Here is a 25,908-nt window from a genome sequence, read left to right on the forward strand (position 1 = left end):
TGGCCCCTTTTAGAAAATTATTGCTTCTCACATTTCAAATATACATTGGCTGCCAAAAAGCATGCTCAGCAATGTTTCCTAAAGCTGATGGAAAATATTAGGAAAGAGGCAGAAGTGGCCTACAGGTAGAACACTGGCTTGAAACTAATCAGGACAAACTTGRTGCTTCTCCTGGAGCTCAGAATTCTCATAAGATCATGGGCAAATAAATTTTTATGCCCCAATTTTCCTCTTTTAAAACAGGGATAATCCTATTTAACTACCTCATAAACCTCAGCAGCAARAGGGTTGCTTTGTTGAAAAAGAAACAAATGCATGACATGTAAGGCAGAAGCTTGGAAGAAATCTTGTAATGAGACAGACATTTACAGAGACGTAATAAAAATTACATTGACATGTAATGCAATGAAACAAACATTTGCTACAACAAAACCTTGCAATGAAATAGACATTTGAAAAKATAAGTTAACTGTTGGACTCCATGACCTTAAAGGTATTTTCCAGCCTCATTAATTGTATGGTTCTAAGTGCCAAAATATACCCAGGTCAAAGCGGGTCTTGGAATGGAGAGGCAAACTTTAACTGTAATTCATGCAGTCAATTTCCAGATGCAGTCAAGTAATTTAATCATAAACATTGCTCCCACACAAACTGAACCCACAATAAGGAGGCAGCAGCATGGAAAGTCCATGAAGACTTTCTTTCTGCACTTCAGCTTAGATGTTCCCACAGTGGTGAAACATYCCAGATAGACACAGCAAACCCCAGATGATTATTCCAGGAGTTGCATAACGGAGTACGCACGCTCAGTATCCAAGAGTTTAACTCATCTTTTAAATTAATGATCAATTCATGGTTCATTTTGAATGAGCCCCTTAAGGGATTGCTGAAGATCAATGCCACTCACTTTTATTTCTGTATTAGATGATTAGCAGTAACTACGATAGGAAGCACATTCAGGACTTTTTSCAGTCCTCACCAATATCTTTCAAAGCAGGGCACTACAGAAAATGTGAGTGGATGGTTGGATTCAAGCCGAGTTAGAAGAGCAGAATGTAGTCACAGCAAAAATACGCGACAGATTTTATTCCAGCCCAATTTACAGCTTTACTACTGAAGCTTATTATTTAGAATGTTGTACAGCTGCAGTCTAAATGCAGAGAGTTCAAATGACAACTGAGGAAAGAATGGAAAAATAAGTTACTAAAATTATGATAAGAGAGCAGACAATCAGGGCGGATCTTTTCAAACCATGGCTTTATGTAATCACAGATGCAGTAGCCTTTAATTGAAACTTTTGATTCAGCTCAGCTTTTGCCCCATGAGACACTGCTGAGGCATAATAAAGCACAGCAAAATTTGTTAGGTGTGATCAGTTCTAGAAAGACTGGAGGGAAAAATAAGGATCAATTGACTCAAAGAGTGCCCAGTTTGAGGCAGCAGACACCAAGTAAACAAGACAGCAGACAACAGCATGTGAAGATGAGAGGCCACAGGTGAAGCACAAGTGATTTGTGTGGATTCTTACACATGKGGGCTTTGCCTCACACGAAAGAGCTGCGAGAGACCCAAAGACAAGGCCTGCTGTGCCAAGAAAGTGGCCAAGTGGGCAAAGAATGGGAGGCTGTGATCACAGGAGCAAGCAGTGATGAGTGAAGAGAAGCTGGAAGGCTGCAGGCTGGGAAAAGCTTGGGGCCAGCAAGCTCTGAACACCAGGGCAGAGCTGGAAGTGTGAATTAGGCCCATGCAGCTGAAGCAGCTTTGGACTAATAAAGAGGATGTGAAGAAGATGCTTCTACTCCTGGCCAATGAGCTCAACTGATAAAACTGAGAGATCTCAGGGAATGGCAGAGATAGAGAAACAAAAACAGAAATTAACTCACATCAGAAATAGCAGTAGGATGGYTATAATAAAAATCTAACTTTGAAGTCTGCCCTTGTTTGAGCAGGAGGTTGAATTAGATGATATCAGCAGGCCCCTTCCAGGCTTAATTATTACCTCATTTAAAGAAAGAAGGACAGAAGGGAGAAAGGAGCTGAAGATGAGGGCAGTTTGCAAGGAGAAATAACTTGAAGGAAAGTTTGAGGAAAGACAGCAAGAGTAAGGAAATGGCTGAAGAGTAAACCTGCTCCTCTCTGTGTTTTGACTTTTTGGATGAAATTTGGAGACAGTGGAAAAACAATCTCCACAGATGTAATAAAATATTCCAGAAAGTGTTGCCACAGAGAGAATCTATAGGGCTGAGCAAGATACCCAGGAGCGTGCACAGAGGAAGGAAGAGGCAGAGAAGATGAAAGCCTGAAGACTTTTCATACAGACCAAAGAGAGTTCAGGAGGAATATGCTCCTAGAGAATTAAAAAGACACCCATAAAAGCACAACAAAGGGAAAAATCTCACAGTGAAATACAAGTGTGGTTTGTAGAAAGTAAGTCAAGGAGACAGAAGGCAGGGGAAAAACCTTTAAACTAAGATTAGAGTAAGTTGTGATTGCTGTCAGCCTCAGTGGAGAGGAAGTGATAAAAGTAAGAGTGGTGGAAATTCACAGAAAAATGAGAGAAGAGAAGGAAATGAAAGAGAATGGCACTTGAGGGAGGTGGAGGCAAAAGCTGGATCGCAGCAAGGGTGAAGCTGGACTTTCACAGCAGTGAGGCCAAAGGCAACAGAGCGAGGATGATGGTGAGTCAGGAATGAGAATTTCCTATTGAAGCATATCTGGGTACAGTAACTTTGAGGGAGCACCTTTAACTTCAAATAGGGATTAAAATGTGAAATATTCAGAACTCTGTGATCTTATAAGMAACAAACAAGAAAAGGCCCAGAAGGCAACAAATGTCAGTTCCAAATACACTTCCCGAAAAGCTGAATTAACAAAGCAACATCCAAAGGCAGCAGGGAGATAGATGCTGCAGCTGGAAATGCTCAATGGCAGCCTGGAGAAGCACAAAAAGTCCCAAAGCTGTCACTACATGAACATGCTATAGCGACCATAAAATACATGGTTAGGAAGACTGACCCTTCTGGGCCATATCTTAACMAGGGAACAACAGCTAAAACAAAAGAGAATACATTTTAAAGAGTGTCTAATAACATCCCTGAGGAAATTTAACCCACAGATTAAGACTGAGATAGCAGATGTCAAGCTATTTTCTGCTTCCCAGCCCAGGGGTTTAATAGAATGTATAGAAGCACAGACATTCAGGGAGGAGTAATAACATCTAGGAGTTGTGGAGAGCATTTGTGCTGCTATAAGGAAAAAAAATACCTAAATTGGCTTCTGGTTCTTGAAAATGCACTGGTAACCTCCACTACTGTGCAGGGATCTCCACGTAAGAGACTTAAAATATTCCAAAATTCCATTTGTTTAATCTCTCTCACTATTTGACTCAAAAGCTTAAAGCATAATATATTATTCATGATCACTTGCAATCTGTCCATTAAAGAAAAAAATGCTCAATATTCTCCCAAACCTTGTGTGTTTAAACTTTTTCTTCAGGTCTAACACCCTTCTATATAGAAAGAGAGGGTGCTAGGCTAGAGCACACAGTCTGCTCTGCACCAAATCCCTCTGAAGATATTCAGAGGCAGGGGAAGGATGAAGAAACTTAACCACATTTCACAGCCCATTCCCTTTTCCCTGGAAAAGGTGAGATCCAAAACACTGAGCACWACCTTGCAGTATGTGCCTTCTCCATTTTATGTAAAATTAAATGCTCCTTCTCTATATGTATATAATGTGTTCATAGTTTAGATGAATATACATATTACTGTTCTGCTCTGTACAGGACCAAAAGGACCAATAAATAAGGATTATATCAAGTTGCATGGAACCTGTGTTATTTTTGCTTTCTGGGATTATTTAATCATGCAATTACAAAGGAAATAATCCCCAGGTCAGAACTATATTTACTGYTGAAGAAGTCAAATTTGCCATTAGGAATCAAACATTTTCCATAGCTGGGAATGAGATGAACAGTGGGGGCTGCAAGCCTCAGCACTGCCATCTCACCATCCTCTGCTGCATCCACCCCGCCCCACTGCCCTGGACCATCACAGGGACATGTCTGTGCCAGCTCCCAAGGTGGCACAAATCGATGCAGTCCCACAGAAGCCAATTCCTACAAGCTGAGAAGCACATGCTCTGTTTTTGAAATGATTGCTGTCTCCCCAGCACTGTGGACGAGCACAGGCAGAAAAGTGGCASAGCTGTGAGGATTTTCTTCACTTAATGGAAGTCTCATTTTCATGAGGGATTTCTTGCTCACTTCAAAAGCCTTTCTGTTACTTTTCAAAAAAGATCAATGACCTCAGAAGCAGAAGAGTCCTATAGCCTCAAAAGCATCAGCACCCTGACAGGGTGCCCTGGGAGCAGTTCAGGTCCTGYGGGCTGCAGAACAGGACACCCCCAGACATAATTCCTTCCCTCTGATGTGCCTTGGAGCAATGGCCTGGGAGCAAGTGATTCCCAAACAGCAAAACCTGAGGAGGCAGCACCTAAAGAAACACTCCCAATGGTGAGAAGATGCCTTTGAGGCCATGGGCCAGCTCTGCCTCCCTTCTGGTCCCYTCCATGCTCTCTGCACAGTCTCTTTCACAGCTGAGGTCTGCCATTCCCATGCCCCTGCCCTCTGACCCTATTGGAATGGCCTGTCATGAAGGCAAGGATGTTGCTACAAATTCTCTCGGGAGCAACAGCTGATTTCACAGAAATGATACAACCAGGACAGAAGGTGAACTTTTGTGGGAGTTTTTTTTTCAGCATGTTGGCCTGTGACCAACCAAACYCTACCAGCAGCATCCTGTGCAGCAGCCAGAGCAGCCGTGGTGCACCCAGAGCAGGGCACTTCAAGCACTGCCAGATAATCACAAAGTACCTTGGTGAACCCAAATCCATTGAGGAATTACTCTTATCTTCTCCTTTGATAAATGTGTGTCAGCCACTATTTCCTTGTCCCAGATTCCCCAAGAGGAACTGTTCCAGGTCCTTTGTTAAGCATCATTAGTTGTTTGTTTTTTTTTAATAATTGTCCAATCTTTTAGTTTCTCTGAAACCTCAATAAAAGTTTATTTATTCTGTAAAAGCACAAGTTAAAGCAGGAGAATCCAACTGTGTCAAAGGGATTTCTGGGGAAGCCTATTTCACTGCTTAAATCAATTGCCCCTTTTAAGACTGAACCTGAGAAGTCTCCAAAACCATGAAACTCATGTTTGCCATTATTGTAGTAACTGAATGTCAAGACCGTACTCTCCAAAGCCTTCTGGGGTTTAAATATAAAAACTTTTTATATTTTTTTAATTTGTTCTCTGGAAGAGGAACATCACCACCACCACCACAGATTTGTTTCTCTATGCCACAAGGAAGCACAAGAATTCTTACTTGTTTCAACAAATAGAATTATCTTTCTCAGGACATTTCACAGACTTACAGCGATGATGCCATGCTACTTTTCCAGGTGGGAATACTTTCCCCAAGCTTCCAGAACACACCTCCTGGTCCTGGAAGAAGTCAGGAAAGCATCTGATTCATCCAGCTTTCTGGCCAATGGTTAACTAAACCACAATTTTTTGTCATTGCATCTACCTACTATTATTGTTCTCATAGATGCTAATTAATAATAAACTTAATCTAATTTACAGTATTCAATAAGGAAAATAGTTGACACACTTAAAAATGGCCCTAAATACAGTCCCTCAGCAGAAAACTTGTCTTAGATAAGAGACAGCAAAGTCTTTTCCCAGCCCCAAATTTCTGTACTATGTTTTATTTAACAAAAGCCCCAAGTCTCACTGCAGGACAAACCTTACATATGTAATGTCACATAACATCAGGAATCACGGATCAGAGGATTTTGGCCAAGTTCCTTTTCCTGTGCTATTCAATCACCTCTCAGCTAAAGAAAACTGACACCTCTGAAAACAATTCAAAAAAAGAGCATCAGATTAGGCATTGTAACTCAATAAAGTTGAGCAGCGAATAGCTGACACCACTAGAATTTTGCCTATTGCAAGATGTCACAGTTGAATGAATGGATGGGGCTTTCATGCCCCACTGAAGCATGCACAGCCTTCAAACTACTGGCATGTGTCAAGATGCTGCAAAACCGAACGTTTATAAAAGATACATCTGGTGTGCATTTATTGGGAGCAGAGTGAGGTCTTGTTTAAATTGCACACATGAATTTGATGTGGAGAGCGGGCGGTATCCCAAGCCTCACAGTAAAAGCATGTTTTAACCTAAACTCCTCCATCTATAATGCATGCCATGAGGTGTGAAGACCTCTTGCACAGCAAAAAGCCAGAATATAAATTATGAATCAAGGCACAGGTGGAGTACTGAAGGCCAGGCAGAGTTCTCGATTCAGTGGTGATTTTTCTAAGTTTAGGTTATTTCAAAATGATATTTACTGGATAAAAATATATTGGGAGATTTTATATTGCAACCAATTTGAGCAACTTTGCTGTATTTTTACTTAGTTTCACAAATGTTGCTTTTAATGTTGGATTTTACCTGGCTGTGATTTTTCTTTCCTAAGAGTCATTTGACAAAGCAATCCATCTAATATTGTCAAGCACCCCCAAGGCGGGCATGTCCAAATCATGGCTTTAAATCTTTTTTTTTGATCAGAGAAAAACCACACAGGCCTTCATCTGGTTCCATGCTCTCCATGGAAGAAGCATGCCATTCTCCTCAGCTCAATATTGTGTGCGACCTTTCAGCTTCCACCTGCAGCTCCAGCAAAAGCGCAATTTCCACGGGCACGTACTGTAATAACCAGCRCTGACAAAAATGTGTGTTTCCAATTTAAACCCGCTCAGTTTCACTTGGCACCTGCGCTAACCCTTCTTGGCAGCAGAGATTCAGCAGGAGCAGCAGCAGAGGGGGACTGGGAGCAAGGGAWGGGCTGTGCAGGGCCACCCTAAGGCGATGTGACCCCAGGGGCAACGCAGGGAAAAAGCGAACAGAAGAGCACCCCGGTGCTGCAGTCCTCCCTCAGCTGCTGGCACTGCATCCTCGTGTGTCGGTGACTGCAGCTCTTCCAGAGATTAAAATACTCCCTTGGGCACAAGCCTGCATCAAGTGATGGTTGTTGAAAGCAAACCAGCAGTTTGACACTTCCCTTCCGGAATGGATAAAAGCTCAGTGTCCAGTTGAACGAGCCCAGTGCCAAGGGTTTCCTTCCAGAGGGATCTGGGGCAGGATTGTGGATAACTGTGATAAACCTGACCCCAGGGAGAAGGAAGCTCCAGCAGGTTTTTGCATGAGAAATGAGCCCAACAGAGAAGATGCAGATTGGCCTTTTGGGGTGGCCTGGTGCTGGCACGAGTGATTAAACCAGCCCCAGAGTAGTTCTAGCTCAAAACTCATTTTAACTCATTCTAATTCAAAACCATGGGTAAAAGTGACCACTGGCCAGAAAAATATATGGCTGCACTCAGGACCTGCACAGACTGGATTAGTTTGCATTTGTCACTCATCCTGGGATATATTTTTCTCGTGTAGCCTGCCTCAGATGTAGAAATCGCTTGTCAAATTTTCTGACATTGGGGAGAAAAGAAGTAAGGGGAAGAAACCAATTACACAAATACTGGTCTGTTGACATTTAAAATGAGACAATGATGAGCATAAAAAAAAAGGTTAAAAAAAAATCCTGGGCCAGCAACCCAAAGGACCAAAGACAAATCACAAAATAGGATGCAACTAATTAGGCAGAAATGCCAACAATGTTCAGTATATTGTTCAAAGTATCTGCGGTGTCAGACTGCTACCGTGACCCCCAGTACGAATATGCCAAGGGGAAATGTAGAATAGGACTGAATCAGAGAAGTTAAATACAAATATTTTAAAATGACATTTTAATTTCTACCTCACCATTTTAACATTTTCAAAATCGTTAAATAAGCATGTCGCCTATTCTCAGAGCAGGCCAAATGTCAGATGTTTGTATGTATTATTCAGCTGAACATTTTAGGTACATAATCCTCCTCATTGCTAAACAGGTGATACTGTATTAACAGGTTATTTTCTCAAAAGGAGCAGTGAACAGAACACTGCTGACTCTATGAAGTGCTGCATTACTGAATGTGGAGCCAATGCAAGGATGGAACCGAGCTGAGGCCAGTAGGCAGGACAGAACTTTCTGCTGTATCTACAACTTCTAAAGCACATTTCAAGGCAGAGTACCACAATTTAGTTATCCACAGAATTATACACAGAGGGGAAACAGACTCCTGTAGGTAAGTGAGTAGTGTGTAAGCTCCACTGGCAGAGTACATCTTCACTGTGTCTCATCCATGAGACTGAGTAGTTTAGGACTTAACAATTAAAAACAGATAACAGACTGAAAAGGAAAAGCCTTGCAACCAAGCTTAGTAGGTTCTTTGTAGGCCACGCTGTACTGCTTTTTCAGTGTTGTTGGAGTTTGTTGCTGCTTTGTTACTCATCTTTCAGTGACAACTATTTGAGAGARGTGGACTTGAAAATAAAAAATCAGTGGAGCAGTACACCATCAGGAGCCCAGCCCTTYGACTCTCAGGAGGAATGTGAAACAGGCAGTCACAGAAAGGAAGTAACATACAGCCCACAGCATATGCCAAATGTGCTTCCCAAACTTTGCTTTTAGAACTAGGACTTGTTTATGTTTCATACAGAATTTCTAACAGGATTGACTGCCTCTGGGCTTTTGAAGTGCAAGAAGCTGTTAGCATTTTTTTTTCTGACTGGTGAAAATCTGCAGACTGACTCTACTCTGCTTTATTGGAATACCAGCAAACCCACAACAACACTCCAGGCATTGCTGAGGTTTTTGTTGTTGTTGTTGTTATTGCTTGTCACATCAAATAAAAATCTAAATCCCTGAATTTGATAAAAGTTACTTYTCATTCTGTGAACATGAGGTTAACACACAGCGAGTTCTGGAATAAAAATGAAATGCTTTGTCCATCATTTGGGATCAGCTGCAGCTGCCCTGCGTGAAAGTGTATTTCAAAAGCAGTTCTCATTTGCTTTTGAAGCACAACCAATCAAGAAGTTACTAATGAACAGGACAGTTAGTGATTTCTCTTTCTAAATAAGTCCGCAGTAAAACACTGCTTTGAGCTGCATTTTTCCCTCAAATGACACAACTCTTCATACACGAGCCAGCTCTCATATCAAGGGTGCTACACATGGCTGCTACACCAAACCCCTCTGAGTGTCATAGACACCTGGTATTGTATGSACAGGAAGAGTCCTGCTGTGCTGGCGGTGCAAACTCTGCCAACTTAACCTCAACTACCTTTACTTCTTACCCCCTCTTTTTCAGTCCTTTCTCATTSTCAGGTTTGAAAGCACTCAAACATCCACACAAGGCAAGTTGCAGCCACACTCTCAGTGCCCTGAGATAAAAAACTAAGGGAAGCAGGTGAACTTTACCTGAAARGCTTTATCTTCATCCTTTCCTGCTCCTTCTGCACAGATTGCTTTTATAATGTYCCCAATTGACTCATAATCTGGACCTACAACAAGAAGTTCATTTCCACCGCTATTGTTTTAACATCTGAATAAATGTGGGCATCTCTCCTGGAAAATCAAAGAAATGACTGTGAAATGTGCTATGATTAATCAAACAGTGAGGATCCCTTYGCTATCACTCTCCACAGCTGCTATCACTCCGCTGGCTGCAGTAAACTAGCGTGAGTCGAATGGCAAGGGTTAAAATTACACCCTCATTGTTTYGTATCAAAATAGTTTGTAGTTTTCACATCAGTTGTGGATTGAAACCAGTCTCTATGATTTGTCTGAATAAAGTATCAAAATGCAATTAATTTAGAATAGTGAATGACAGATCAGATTATGCTGCACAGCTATTTAATGGAAAATTCTTGCTGAATTAGTCACACACCTCTAACTGCTTCTGGGAGAAGCTTCCCCCATGCCTGGTGGAGCCAATGCCGGCYCCAGGACAGATCCAGTGCTGGCCAAGGCTGAGCTGATCAGCCACAGAGGCAGCACTCTGGGGTAATGCAGGTTAAGGGGGAAAATACCCTTTGCAATTGCAGAATATGAGAGCAGTGAGAACACAAGAGAAACAACTCTGCAGACACCGAGGTCAGTGAGGAGSGRGGSRSRRGMKSYKCYMSRKSTCYMSRSKYTKKRGMRSASAYWYTCCYSYRSMSCMMRRKGYRSMSCMYRKKGKGGSRSMWKKKSCCCYKSMRSCCMRGGRRGWYCMWKGGGGSMMMRRWYCMMCCMAMRSYYMWKGRRGGAGCTGGGGAAGAGTGAGGAGCCCTCCACCTGAGCAGGATGGAGCAGCAGAGACCAGCCAGGATCAGCTCACCACTTACCCRTTCTTCAGCCTGAAGTTACAGATAAAACCCACCTTCATTTCACTCCTGATCTCCACCAAAGCCAAGAGGGCTTCCTGCAGCAGCTGCAAGGAGGGGAGGAAGGCAGGTGATGAGCTGTGCCAGGGGGTCACACAGCCCAGCAGGGGCCAGAGCCAGGCCCAAGGGGAGCGGGGCAGGGAGAGCAGGGGTGTCAGGACCAGGTCTGAAAAAAGGGCAAGTCCCAGCACCTCTCAGCAGCACACTCGGAGCCCTCTTCAGATCCCATCACAGCTATCACAGAAGGTCAGGCACCCCTCCTCCCTCACCAACAGGATCCCCAACACCTCTCTGGAAATACTCGGCTGAACAGTACAAAAATACTTGGGAGATATCACAATTATTATTACTTTCTTTAACGTTTGATGTGAAAGATTCAAACCACAGACCCATCAGTTATTATTAMTTTACCTTCCGTTTGCAGTTTCTCTTTAGTATGTCAGTTTCTTAACCTACAAAATAAGAGACCTATATTTTTGGCAATAACTTGAAGATCTAGAGCCCAAAAAAAGCTGTTTAACAAAAAAGAATAATTAGCTAAGGTTTTTAAAAGATGCAAAATAMCACTTGAGTTTCAAAGGACATCAACATTTAACTTCTGCACTAATCACGTAATTACATTCAAGAAAACACCTTCTGCTTTCTCTAGATTTCAGAAAATGAAATGATCATTCAATAGAGAAAAACTCCAAAATAATACAGTATTATTTTAATCTTTATGCCTTTATGGTGCTCAGATCAACCCATCAAACAAGAACCTGCATCACCCAAGGAATTTTGATATTGTTAGATTTTATTTTATAGTACAGTGTTGGGCACTTTATGGTAATGTGGAGTTCACCAAAAACTTCTACTGACGCCACAAACTTTGGAAGGAAAAAGAAAAAACAAACCACACCACACATCACAGCTCATTTAATACATCTACACAGTGCACTACTAACAGTAGTCTAAGGTCTGAATTACAGTTCTCGAGATGACTTTGAACAGTAGTCCAGAAGGTGCAAAAGCATGGAGTAAATTTGGCTCTAGTTTTGTTAAAAGGTCAGGAATTAATTAAATTTTTAAAACCGTAAGGACAATGCTGGTTGTTTGGTGTTTGTTTTGTTTAATCTCTAAATTAAAAYTATCAATAAAATCTCAATGTGTCCTGTACTTTATGCCTCCTTTAAGTATCAAAGGCTCACAATAAGGAACATTATCAGGAACAGTTTCAAGGGTCACCAAAAATATGTTCTGGAAAAAAACAATTAGAACCACCAGGATACATGATGTTGCTTTGTTCCATGTCAAGGCATTTGTCATCATATCTGACACAGATTTAAAAATAACAAACACAAATTGTCAGTTTGCCAAACATGGAAGCCTTTGAAATTGCTCTTCTTCCTCAAAAATCATGAAGTAACAGACGGGATGTTCTTGTGTGCAAGCTGCACCAACATTAGCTCTTCCACAGTGCTTTATTGCCTCATTCAAGTATATTAATTTAAAGAAGGTCTCAAGGAAAAAACAAAGGTTAAAAGAAAATGTACATCAATATACAAAGAAATTAATTTACAAAAAAWATTAAAAGGATACTGGCAACATTAGTAGATGTTTTAAGTAATGACTTACGATAATTAGGGATGTCACAAACTCAATTCTTGTGGTCATTGCTATGAACTCTCACCTCACTACTGGTCCTGAAAAGCAATGCTTAACACTTCAACATTTTACCCATGATGAACAATTGATCAAAGTATAAAYTAAACATGAYAAATTCTAWTATTTAACCTTACTTCAATTTAACCAGGTTTTAATTTTAAGAGTCACCTGGAACTACTGGTATGTGAAYATTGGCTTAGGCCTTATTATTTCTACAGAGTGTGACATCCATAATCATTCTCAGTCACTGGAAATATACATTTGCCTCATTAGAATATATTTCTTCATGTTTTTATCATACAACCATATCTCAAAGCTACATGTAATTTTACATATTTCTGAAAAATACAATTTCATGGTTCTGCTTGAAAGCAGATGTGCACTACTAAATTACTCTGAAACAAGGAGAAATATTGCACAAAATTCAATGAAGATTTGAAAGTCAACACATTTCCCCACCCCCTCCCAACCAAGTTGCTCCCTTATTTTAACAGAAATAATGGTAATTCACACAGAATCATAATAAATGTCAACGTACTTGAACTCGACTTGTTTTCCAAATTCTAATACTGTTACTGAATCCTAMATACAAGTGTTGTTAGTATTGACCTACGTAATAGCACAAACTAATGTGAGTACCCTTTACTACAGAAAACCCTGGAGTAACTTCCAGCTGTGTTACCTGCTTCATACTCCCACCCAGCAGAGGATGGAATGGCCCTGCCAGCTGTGTGGGATGGCCCTCTGGACTGAGGTACCTGTGGACTCATCAGGAAACTCTACAAGAACAAGTGAAGCAGCTTTCACAAAGACCTGTCAAGTACTTTCAACTGGCCACTGACTAAAACCGGGAAACAGATATTGCAAAACAAATCAAGGAAGGTTTTGCACAAACAAACCCTATCTTCCCTTTCCATTCCTTTATTTTCAACACCCTGAGGAACAGGAATTCTAGGCCAGCTGTGGTCCATGCTCCTGGGGTGAAGATGAGGACACGTTCTGGTCAGCTCAGATTCTGCTAACAAGTAAACAACACCTGGCAGAGACAGCCACACCTAATAGCAGCAAAGAAGTTACTGAAGACAAGTCACATCACCATTCATACTGATTTTGCTGGTGCAATTATTTCTACATTCATTCTTCAAAGATTTACTGCAATACCACAGGAACACACAACCTTCACCATCCTGAGCTCTGCAATGAAGAAGCTGCTTGCCTCAGGCTTAATTTTATCAGCCACATTTGTTTAGCCTGACATTCCAGGCTGTTGGGAACACACTGGCTGGAGTCTCACAGCACCTGGACTAGAGGCTGATGCCAAGGGATAGGATGCTAACTCCTCAGAAACACAAGTCCCTCTTGAGCTCTCCCTGTGGAGTCACAGAGGTCCATGGCTAAGGGTCCTTCCTGCAGGACAGGGTACAGTCCGGATTACACGGGGGGCATTTGGAAAAGGGCCTCATGCTGGCACTCGATTATTGCATGAAATGTTTCCTTGATTACTTACATGCATAGAAAAAACATTTTAGATGCTCCTAGCAATTCCATTAGATGGCTGCACCAACAAAAGATTGTTCTGTAGGACTGAATATGACTGACTGTAGGTGGATAAAGAGAAGCTGTTTTAAAAACCTAGTTTAACTGTTCTTTAGCCTAGACTTTACATTGGTTACAAGAACACGAGGTTGTAAACTAGCTCATCCTAAAACCTGAAAAGACATCTAAAACAGAATTTTAAGGTCTAAAACACTCTTCTAATAGATTGGGTGGGATTTTCAGAAGCACCCAGCATTTGTCTGAAACTCTGCCTGAAGTCTGTGTTACAATGCCTGAGAGGGGACTTCAGCCAGTGTCGAGAGCTTCTGATGATCCCACCCCAACAGCAGCAGCACCACTGAAATGCTAAATGACAACGAAGGGTTCAGTCAACAAGTTCTATGACAACTTCTACAACTACATTTTTTCTTCAGAACAAGTCTATTTTTCRGAACTACATGATGCCCGAATATGTGAGATGGAAGAGCAAACCACTGCCTATTCTACACAGACTGCCCTCTGCATGCATAGAGGGTGGGTAGGGATCACCTCTGCATCCACAGTCCTTCCCTGAATACCTGCACGGTTTCCCACATCACATCTCTGTGCATCAGTGGGAAGGCTCTGACTGGGACAACAAATTATCCATTCTGCAAATCCCACAGAAGGTTAATTCCACAGGAAATATTACTTTTGCCTACATGACTGAGCTGGAACCACTGTAACTGAGCTAGAACTGAAATCTGGATTTCTCCAAAGTTATTATCCCTCCTGTGGAATTTCAGACTCTGCCTCACCACACTGCACTGAAAGAACCCAGGAATCCCTTTCTCCTTCCACTGCCCTTTTTCCTCCCAAACCAGATGAGTGATGTGGCTCATTTTAGGCAGACGTCTATGCAAAATAAAAATATTAATTTCAAGTCCTAGTTTGACTTTCTACATTGGAAATTTGTTCCTATGTGTAAGTAACAGATCACAAAGCTTAATCAAATAACCTGGTATCTCCCTTAAACAGGAGAAATGGGAAGATTTTTTGAGATCCTGAAGAAAAGAGATGCCTCTGAAGAAGACCACAGGAGCTCTGACTGAGCAGAATTCARTTCTCACCAGTAGCTGGTGATCTATGTTGATGATTTTCAAAGACACTAGAAGGATTTCCACAAATAAAAAGCATACAAGTATAAAACTTGCAAAGTACTGAACCTGGAAAATTCATCTTCATATAGAACCCAATGYGGTAATAAAAATACTGCATATGTAGCCAATAAACAGTTTTATATTATCACAAGGACAGAGAACAAGAGTGTTGAACCAGAAATATCAGTTTGGACTCTTATCTATTTGGTAACTGGCAATTCTATTTAAATAAGGCACAAATATTAGCCTTTTAAAAAGATCACTGATAGTAAGTGGAAAAGATTCTGTATAATACAGAGTAAAAAATGTACCTACAGTTAAAATCAACATATATATAAGACTAAGCTATTTCTGAACCTGTACAAGGCTCAAAACCAAAAAAGACATACTATTTAATGATTGTAAACAAACTATGGGCTTTGTAAATAGTAAGGAAACAATGCAGCATAAGCACAGAAACATTTTAACTGAAATTAAAATAATTCTAAGTTGACTATTACCATCTTTTATTTAATCTGTTTACTTCTTTTCAGCCTGCATTTTCACTCCATGAAGCAGTGAATTATTACCTCAGTGCCTCAATTTTTAAAGATTCCACTATCAAACTTACTATTTTATGATYCTTATAAAAACTATCAGAATACTGGCAGTCTCACATGGCTTCCATATTTATTCCACGAAGCTGAGAATGGGACAACCTATGTGATAATTTGTTCAGTGTCTAACCCCCATGTAAAGCCAGTAAAATTTATGCCTGTACTAGAGGGTCATTTTTGAAAACCACTTTCTGGCAGCATTCCTGGGCTTGGGTGTTAGATGATTCTGAAAGCAATGATGGCCATAATTTCTGTTGKKTTTTTTTAAATTTTCCTCCTTAAGACATTAATACTGTTTACTGTCTTTACAAATGAAGAAAACAAAACAAATTAGATTGAACCATGGGGGCAGAAACATCATGTGAGATGCAGAGAAAAAGAAAAAGGTGAATCTTGAAATTCTCATCACAAAATGCAAGGAGATGAATGGGAAGGAGTGAGAAGTGCTACAAGAACAAAAGCCTTGTATTGCTTGTCTTCTCAGACACAATTGCAGCACTGTGTTTGGGCAATGTTCAGTACCAGCAAGGAGAAGAATGCCCTCCACCAAGTCATTAATAACAGCTTTAACCAAGGAACCATGAGGCTGCTCTGCAGCTTTGTCATCTGAACTGCATGTGAGCCAGCTGCTCTGACCCACCTGGAAAGCTGAGAGTGAAGATTTTAATTATTTTTATGATAACTYAGACTTTTAATAGTGCAAAATATCTTGCCAAATAATGTTTCTGTTATTAAAAAAGTCCACAACATATCATGTTGATACACAAGAGGAAACCAAAGGATAAACAAATAGTTTGGAGTACAGACCTCTGGATGTATAACTGCTAACTCTGGAACACTGAGATTCTCCAGCAATGCAGACGCCCTCTGGAATGTTCATGCTTGATCAGACAGAGATATTTCTCCAAGACTTGCACTGTTACAACATTTCAGCTTGGTTGCACTGATTAAAAAATTAATTCTAGAGGCTCATCCTCAATGGCAAGTCTGACCCAGACCTTCTCATCCTGGAACACACTGAACTTTGCACTAGCAAGCCCCAGGTCTCACTCCACTCAGTCTCTGGGGAGGTTTCAAACAGTGCCTCTGCCATGATACAGAGCAATTCCCTAAGGTCAGCTGCCTTGCAAGAAAGCAGCCAAAAAAACTCCTTTCCATTTGTTACCTAGAGGGAAAATGAATTAATAAATCTCAGTGAGGCAACGGATATTAAATTCTGCTGCAAACTACTATTAAGGTACTAAAGCACAATCTGATCCAAATACTGGMCCAGAAATGCGCTCACTGAGGCCTAGGCTGAGATTAACAGGAATCATTCACGCCAAAGAGAGAAAGGAAGGTAAAAGGTTTCATGACTTAGAAGAGCAGGAGAATATTCTTCTTCGGCAAGTTCACTTTATACCCATGTGGTATTTCTACCAACTGCACCAAAAGTATCCCTCAAAGCTGACAATTCCAATCTCCTGAAAGTGATTAATTGTCTTTTCTGTCCTGAGCTAATCTGGAGACAAGGTATGTATGGTGAGGTGGAAAAAGAAAAGAGGAAGAAAATAAAAAAAAAATGAAAAAGCTGCTCCATACAGTATTAATGATTTTCATACYTCAAATATCCAAATACTCCTCAGGAACACTGCCAGAAGGAAGATAAATGCTTGTTCTAAATACAACATACATCGGACCATTTATTCTCCTTCACTGAATTCAGAGAGAATTTTTTGGTTGCTCACCTTGGCTAAAATGAGAGTTGGATATATGCAGTCTCAAACTGAATTGTAAATTTAGATTTCTAATGTTACAAATCAGGCACAAATTAGTTTTCCAACTATTAAACCATAGAAAATAAAAAATAATAGAAGTGCATTGATTCCACTTACGCTTTCCTTTCTGAGAATTTTTAGGTGAATTAGTCTACCTAGGGAAACTGGATAATGTATCTTTAAAGTGTCTTAGTTGTAAACAGAAGTCAATAAACGTCACATTATATAATTCAGCACTTCATGTACTTTATAGTAGAGAGAAAAACCACACGCTACCTTTTTGAAGTCTGGAAGACAGAGCCACAGTTTTAGTTTGGAGTAAGTTCCAAGTTAAGAAATTCCTTAATCTAAAAAAAGTCTCCTTCCCCCCCTACCTTTGCTGAAGCAAATTCCTGCCATGGAAAATCATTATTGCTGTTTTGTAGATTTGCATTCATCTTCTAAGATAGTTCAACCCCTTCTCAAAAGATTAAGGCAATTATTATTCATTACAAATATTAACATGTGTACATTTCAGACAAATCAGATTGCTTGGTTCATTTCATGCTCAATGGGATTAACATAGTACCTTCAAAACCTGGCTACCTTTAGGCGACACCCTTCCTGCTGCTCAGAGGAAGCAAATGCTAGAAAGCACCATACACTTGCTGTATGTTTAACACAGAGACTAACTAGTACCTGATTTAAGAGTGCATTCATATATTTAGTTCCGTTTTGTGGACCTAACTACAGCCAACAAATGAACTGAGTAAACGTAGAAGCGGATGTCCGATGGCAGAAAATGCATACTCAACTGAAGAGAGTTATTTTTATAACTGAAGATCTCTTATTCCTTTTCATTTTTTGGTTATCACGTTATATGGAGTTACATGGAGTCCTGAGTAGTCTCCCTTTAACTTCTGATGGGAGTCAAGTTTCTCTTCTCATACTTTTCTTACGTTTTATTTCCACTGCTACTGCTGGATAAGCTATCCTTTGAAATATTTAAACCATAATGAAAAGCAGAATTCAGTTTACATAATGACACCACTTCTTGAAGAAGTCCACCTTCTTCTGGAGTTTCAACTCCTTCCTTCCCATCTTTCTCCCAAGGGACCAGAATGGATGGCTGTTGAGCAAGACTTGCTGGGAGCTGATCTTCTGAGGTATTGCTTAGTGTTTCATTAGGCTCTGCATACTTACAGGAAGAAAAGCCTGCTTTGAAACTCTCTCGGGAAGTAAACGGGGCACTTGGTCGTACTGGAGATAAGGATCTCATCCTAGTGGTGTCCATCTTGTCAGTAGTAAAGGTTTTGCTGCTCTTTTCTTCTTCCAGCCTCGAGAGAGATTCTCTCTGGCCAGCAGAAGAWGCTTGCTTCCTTGGCGAGGGGGGGAGCTGCTTCCCATGGAGGACACTGTCATCCTGGCCCAGGTTCCACTCTGCCTGCTCATTAGCACTGCTGCAGAGCAGGGCAAGGTTGCTCTCACTAGGTGCATTTGACTTGTTCTGAAAGAAAAAATCACATGTTTATAGTTAATGTTACATGGAATGTCTCTACACGGGCATTTGTGAAACACAAGTACTGTCAGGGATTTTGGATGTTCCTAAATCACGGATTCCTTTGGGGATCAGCRTTATAAAACTATCCCAAACACAATGCAAGACCAATTGCTTTTCTATTTCCTCACAGAACTCTGTCTCTCAGCCTAAGGTTTGCCTTTGGTGCAGAGGAAGGATTTCTGTCTCCCCTGTCCATTCAGTSTTGGCCCGAGCAGTTTTGACAGTGAACAAAGACACACTTTTCTCGTTTGTGCCCATAATATGGGAGGGAGGGAGACTAAAACKAAAACCAGATGGCATTTCCTCTTCACTTCAGTAATTAATTATACCAACTTTCAATATTAAAAGTTTTTTTGGTCAAACAAAACTGGGCATTTTATTAATCTAACCYCTGTGTGACACTCATAATATAAAATTTTACAAGCTTTATAAATATTTGCATCAGTATTTGCTGCTCTAGTAACAAATCTTCTACTATAGGATCCCTTTCAGCAAAACTAAGTGATATGTGCTGGAATTCAAAAACACTGATGCTTTTTTGGCTAAAACCACAGCAGTGACTTGGTAAGGTTTTAAAATTGTAGGCAAGCAATGTGTTTACACTAAAGGACCAGTGCAGCTCTACCTAAAATAGAAACAAGGAGCCCTCTTAGAAAACTCTGGAGTACTATTTCAGCAGTGTTTCAGGTGCAAGTGCCACCTGGATCCATGACTTAAGGAGAAAACATCACCATGTCACTACGGCTAGTCTAAGCTAAAATGTCTTCTAAACSGCATTAAAAAATCCTAAACTAGCTCAAAGCATATCAGATTCAACAGCAAAAAAAAAAAATTTATATTCTATAAATATAATATTAAACTATTTGATTAAGTAAATGGTTATACTATTTACAGCTCTCTATGTGGTTACTGCTTTAAGGGAAAAATCCTGTTCCAAGATGACTTGGACAACTTCCCGGCTGGTGAAAAACCATCACGCAGTGAGCAGCATGAGCGTGCAGTTACGTAGCCCTAGGAAGACACATCAGCAATTCTAAGGACTAYGCTGCAGTGTCTGAGCTGCATGTTGTTCATTCCACAAGGGAAGGACTCCACTACCAATGGACTTGGGTTGTTTTTCAAATGAGAGCAGAAGACTCACTGCAGTCTTGTAATCAATGTCATCCATTGATCTAAAGAAATCCAGGCTCTTTGCTCCTGAGAGTTTTCCTTGATCTGARCTGTGTGTGCTCAGCGTGTCCAGAATCTCTCCAAGCAAGTCCATTTCTCCTTGATGCTGAGTTATTCCAATTTCACCAGAACCATCACTATCATAAAAGTAAGCAGAAGCTTCTTCACTGTCTTCTGATGATAAYCTGAAAACAAAAACTTTTCCATCAGATTGGAACATAAAAGTCATTTTATTAGAGTCACTTCTGAAAGGATGCATTTCAAGACCCCTGAAAGGGAACATAAACCTGGRATATCTTTCTGTCATCAGCTGCCTCCTGGCCTAGCCAAACACTCGGTTCTAGTGGCAAGACTCTCATACTGCATCTCTTCCTCYTTCACAGGGGCAGATTTACTGGAGTGCTCCCTGTGTGCAAGGAGAACTGGTGCTTTTGTCTCTTATTTCCTCTCTTGATCATTGCAATACTCTTACCTCAGACCCCCCTTCTATCAAGGTCTTTTCCTACCTCTGTCTGTCAATACTACCACAAAGGCTGTTTTCCATGGCTCACTGTTTTCATTATATCCTTTTAACACTTCACTAGCTCCCTCYCCCTCACAACATCACAGCTTAAGCCACTTGACTTTTCTTTCAATGTCCTTTCTGGTTTACATCCAGATGTTCATTATCAAAAATCGACACCTGAATTCAGAAAATGCCTCAGTGCAGCTTAAGCTTCAACTTATAGTTTTGCTTTAGTTCTCACATAGGAAGACCTTGATATACAACTTCCAAGGCATTCATTTCTCTTTCAGGCCCTTCAAAAAATGTCCCATTGTCATGGTCACAAGACATGGCCTTAAAGAATAGATTAGCAGAGGTCACTGCCCACCATGTTGACGAATATTTCGCTGTTTCTTTGTGCATGTAGTCTTTTTATCTGGAGGCTGTGAAGACTGAGGATTATGTCAAGCTCTTCTGGACACTAAAAATAATGAAAAGATATAATAGCCTGTCCTTCTTTTTAAAGCAGATTTAAATCCTAAACTACTTGACATCATCTAGATCAAGAATTGAGCTAGCAGCCTGAGTAGGGAAAAATGTGTCACTCAAACTCAACTTTGCTAACACTTGTTACCTTCTCTCCTATACATATATTACACATCCAAACAGGCTTCTTACTTGCTTGTTCTCTCAATTTCATCATCATCATCTTCATCCAAGGCCAAATCCTGGTTACTGAGGCGCTGGTTGAAACGAGTCTGGAGGAAGRACAATAACCATTGTAATTTTGTTTATTTTTAATATTTCAGCAATACTTACATGGAGACCAGCTGCCACTTTACTCATTAAGGCTTCTGAGAACTTGATGAGGAAAACCACATATCGATCAAGTCTTGTAAAGGCTGTTACAAGTCCTCAAGCATCACCAATTAAAGTGAACCATTTCTCTTCACGGCCTATGGAGAGCCTCATTATTTATGCAAAGCCTGGAGTGCCTTATTATTTATGCAAAGCACTGATTAGCAAAATGCTGGATATTGGAGGAAAAGCATCACTCAAGTCTACCAGCTACCCTTCCTTGAAACTACATCACAAAAAGCACTGTGGTTTAGTACTTTATCAAGCTTTGGTTGATGTGGTCTATTGAGCATGAAAAAAAAAATGGAATTTTTAAGTAGCAAACACAAAGGAAGTCAGGAGTTTCTTTACACAGCTATGTTTATCTTATGGTGCTGTACAGGACAGCAGAGTAAATAATATCCAGATCAGAAACTTTGCATTAAGAATGCCTTTGTGCAGGATAATTTACTGTGGATTACAGTTAACTCCAAGCTAGTGCACACTCAGAGCATCCCATCAGGACTTCGCATGGAGTGTGCTGTAAATTCACACACTTCTGTACAGAATACTCACTAACTTATTACAKCACATTATTATTTAGCAAACAAAAATAGGCTAAAGAATTCCACAAAAATTGGAAAAAAGTCTCTGTCTTGACCAGAACATTTAAAACAGGAATTTTAGTCACTTGAACTTCACAAATGACCATCTTCAGGACTATACATCTCTTACACTTGTTGTATATCAAAAACCTGCAAAGTTTAACTACACTGGCAATCAATGCACTGAAGAGAYTGTGAGCCCTGGATAACCACCCATMATTTACAGACATATGGATGGAATTTGCACAGAGGGAAAACAGCGTTAGCTAACTTCGAGGAAAACTGTACGCAAGAARTGCTACTATCCACATCTCATCACGCAGCTCACCAAATGCCTAAACCTGCAACAAGCCCCTGATGGGAAAGAAATATGGCCTTAATTTCAAACTACAGGGAGCTTGAAAATCTTGTACTGTGAGGATTTCAGTACGTTACCTATTGCAGACGTTCTCAATGTTCTACAAATACCAGGACGCTCTCTGTAACTCCCCCATTATTTTCAGGAACACCTAATTCACTCTTTATACATGAGGCATTTGTTCTTGTTCAACAAGAGAGAATTTAATTAAAGCAGCAAGTTTTGATWACACTTTCCACAGTTCTTTGCCCTCAAAGAGGAAACAGACAGTTCTAAATGTGTTAAACCAAATAATAGTTGACGGAAACGGAATTATTAAGAGTATTAAAACCCATCAAACAACCCTAAGATTCATAYTGGCCAAAAGGCATAGGATGGTATTCAGGGAAACWAACTATTTCTAACTTTTCCAATGGTTCTGTGAGTTCTTTGTGTTGTTCCCACCACTGCTGCAATTTAACATTCTCCTGCTTGTAACTCAAGGCAGGTGAGCCACTGTTAACTGGTACTGGTGACTGGTTTCCTTACTGATCCCTCTCACAACCACAGTCATGGTTTGGGTTCATAAATTGCAGCTCTAAGTATTTATCTTCATTCAGAAAATTTAAATCCTTTGTTTTCTAACACTAGAAATTAACCCCTTCCCCAAGACAACAGGACATTCACTGTAATTCAAGCTCTAACCTGGAATTGGCTCCTGGAGGGCAAAACCCTGTCTACCACTCTCATTTTCTTTGAATTTGCATCAAAATTAGATGCTGCCATCACATTTACTTCTACYAACAAAAGTATGAGATTTTGCGGGGAAGAAGATCCTTTAAAAATGCTGAGAAATTGCAGAAAACAAAATGGAAATTGATACTTGGTTATCTGTAGATGAATTAATTCTGTGAATGGAATAAAATCCTACAAGATAATAMTTGCTGATTTGTTGAAATAATAAATAATATTTCCAAGAGCACAGATATCTAGCTTCAAGARAAAATGGGGATAAAGAAAAAAGAATTGTGTCTGAGAAAACAGGAGCTGAATTAAATTAATTAGAATCAGYAAACACCACAGGCATAGCAGTGCCCCCTCAGAACATTTATGAACAGCATTATGCAGGTATGCTAGTGAAAGCAAGAATAATATCATATAAAGGAATGTAAGAAAGCAAACTGATAACCCTAAAAACTCCCTCCAAAACAAGAGTTCCAAACTCATGATGGTCAGACTCTCTCTTTGWAAAAAAACTTTTGTTACCTATTTAAATGCTTAGGGGTATATTATAAAATTATACAGGGAGACTTTCAACAACTAAATCAAATAAAATTAGGTTTACATACAAAGAAAAAGATATAGGGGGAAGGGAAGGAAAGGAAAATATCTGGCTGTAAATAACAACCTTCTCCAGCATTTACAGCTCTGTGAGCAAACCACGGAGACAACAAGCAACACATGTTTTGGAATAGGAGACTTTCCTTTAGGAGCTGTAATAAAAACRACTGCAAGGGAGGGGTATGTCCAGACTACTTTGCAAAGAAGGAAAAAGAAAGAAAGAAACCCTTAATAAATTCCAAAAGGAGAGCCATAAAACTTTTTCAGTGCTCCACTAGGCAAAGTGACAGAGTATGTGCACCTGCAAAAGCTGTCAGAGTCATTTAAGAAGTCCTTCCATTACTGACGTACCCTGCTGTTTGCAGTTATTTAAGCTTTTAATTTCTGTCTTTTCTGCATTTTGAAGTGTGTAACCTTTTTTATACCCCTTTATGAAAAAAGGACAGACTTCTGCTTCCTTCCTGATTAGCATTCTAATAACAACCAGACCATTTAAATTTATTACCACAAGAAATGATATGGCAACACTCCTTTCTTGTCGTACCAGAACTTTATAAAGTCTTAATAGACTGCTGTCATGTTTTTTTCTATAAAATCAAGGAACAAACTTCTTTAAAGTACCTAATTGTTTTGCTTCTTCCAAACAGTTCTGTTTAGATATCAAATCTATTACTTAATGTATTTAACTCATATCAAAACAAGAACAGGGATTAAACTTTTGCTGTTTTGAATTTCTCTCATCTTCCTGCACAAAGCATCACAAGCACTCGTCTCTCGTCTTGCTAAGAATGTAAAAGCTGATCACCCCTAAACACAAGCTCAGGCTCTCTACAAGCTGATGTGAGGCTATATATCCTTTTTAAATACCAAATCCATCCTCTTTGGTTGCTGCCCCACTTCAAAATCTCCTTCTGCAACCCATAYAGACCTGAACCAATGCTGATCACTGAAACAACAAAAAGGAGCTGACAGTTTAAATACAGATAAAACCAAACAAAGGCAGAGCAAGTCCTTAAACTGTTCTCTTTTGCTTGCTGGTAGTCTCACAAAATGTACTACTTTGGAATAAAAATGCCAAAATAGATGAATGCTAAAGGATTTAAATGTGAGATGGTTATATTCTTGATTGGGCATGAAAGTCAATCTTTGAAATGTCAGCTTTTTATAKAATGCTAGACCTTTCAGAAGTCCAGCTTTTGGTAATGAGTGCTTATTGATTGGTACTAAGGCAGGAAGTTTAACAAGGCTGCTGCTATTAATTACACTCAAAGTGAAAAACAAATAATCTTTTGATAAATGGCAGCACAAATATAATTTCACATTTACTGGCTACTCAATACATCAACACATATAAAGTTTCAAAGAAAGAAAAATATATACTATGTTTTAAACCTATGAAGTACTGTTTCCTTTGTCTTAAAAATTTAGAGATTATTCATTCAGTATGAGAAAGCAAAATAAATACAAGTCCACTATTATTTAAGATTCAGTATTTTAATTTACCCATACTCCTCTACAACCATATCACGGGCAGAACTGTGGCTCCATCCAGTAGGGAAGCAGGAGATCTCTCAATCAAACCTTCCAGTGAAGCACAACCTGCTGCCTTCCTTTCCAGTTAARCACTGTGACCTGAAGCCATGACTCACAGGAAGCTACTCCTCATTATGCTCCCYGAGAGCTGAGACTGATGAAAGAAGGAGGAAAGGAGAAATGCAGTACAATTTCTAAACTATAATGCTCTGACATCAGAAAACTGTTCTGGATGGAAATCAAATAGATACTGCCAGAAATATGTGTATAGGCACAGTGCTTTGAAATGCCAAGTACGCTGCAATGCCACAGAGATCTCCACTGACTGTCGTAAAGCTATAGGAAACCCTAATAGCTGTGCTGAGGTAGGATTTATTATAAATAAGGATGATAAATTTGTTAAGATACTTAGTCAAGGATAGCACATGGTAATTACTTTTATTCTGAATTACTGTGGTGAAAAATGAACAAGCTCTCAGCTTCCTAGCAGATATGCATGCTCGACTTCTGGACACAGGTATCATTTGAGAATTTTGTAACACTGCTTTCCCTTTTTAAGAATCAATCTTGCTTCTGCAAATATTTTTTCARAAATAGTTATGTTTTGCTCCAAAACAACAAGTAAACTTGCACTCCCCCATGGGAATTGCAGGGCTTTTCTCCTCAGGAAGCCTGGGCTCCTTGAATCAGCCCCACCGAGGCCCCACCCTGCCCAGAGTGAGACATCACCTCCCAACAGCCAGMTCCTGCTTTTCTCAATGGCACAGAGGCTATTCTTAGCAAACCCTCCTGTTCTCAGCTGATGAGGCACCGTGGCACCGTGCCATGCACCATTCTAGCTGCAAGGAGTGCACCATCCGAAGGCAGCCTGGCTCCACTTTAATTGGCAACGAACACAAGTGTTAGTCTTTTAAAATAGGACGTGGAGATTTGCAGTGCCATTTGCAACAACTAAAGCCAGCAGCTCATTTTTTTTTTGTAGATGATTTTAAGAATCAGATCATCAGGCAGAATTCCCAGTTACAAAAATG

At 40.1% G+C, this 25,908-nt stretch overlaps 1 protein-coding gene across 1 annotated transcript in view; it reads right to left on the reverse strand.

Moving 5' to 3' along the window:
* Positions 1–11,066: 11,066 nt before the first annotated feature.
* DENND1B (DENN domain containing 1B) overlaps positions 11,067–25,908 on the reverse strand; it is a 149,245-nt gene continuing 134,403 nt past the window's right edge. Inside the window, exons 21-23 of the mRNA XM_057364223.1 lie at positions 20,903–20,982; positions 19,712–19,925; positions 11,067–18,516 (exon numbers count right to left, since the gene is read on the reverse strand). Coding sequence (XP_057220206.1) covers positions 17,965–18,516; positions 19,712–19,925; positions 20,903–20,982 — 846 coding nt within the window. The 3' untranslated portion in view covers positions 11,067–17,964. The remainder of the gene's footprint in view (positions 18,517–19,711; positions 19,926–20,902; positions 20,983–25,908) is intronic.

Source organism: Malurus melanocephalus, unplaced genomic scaffold, assembly GCF_030028575.1.
Source record: "Malurus melanocephalus ecotype Western Australia unplaced genomic scaffold, MMel_1.1 scaffold_37, whole genome shotgun sequence".
NCBI lineage: Eukaryota > Metazoa > Chordata > Aves > Passeriformes > Maluridae > Malurus > Malurus melanocephalus.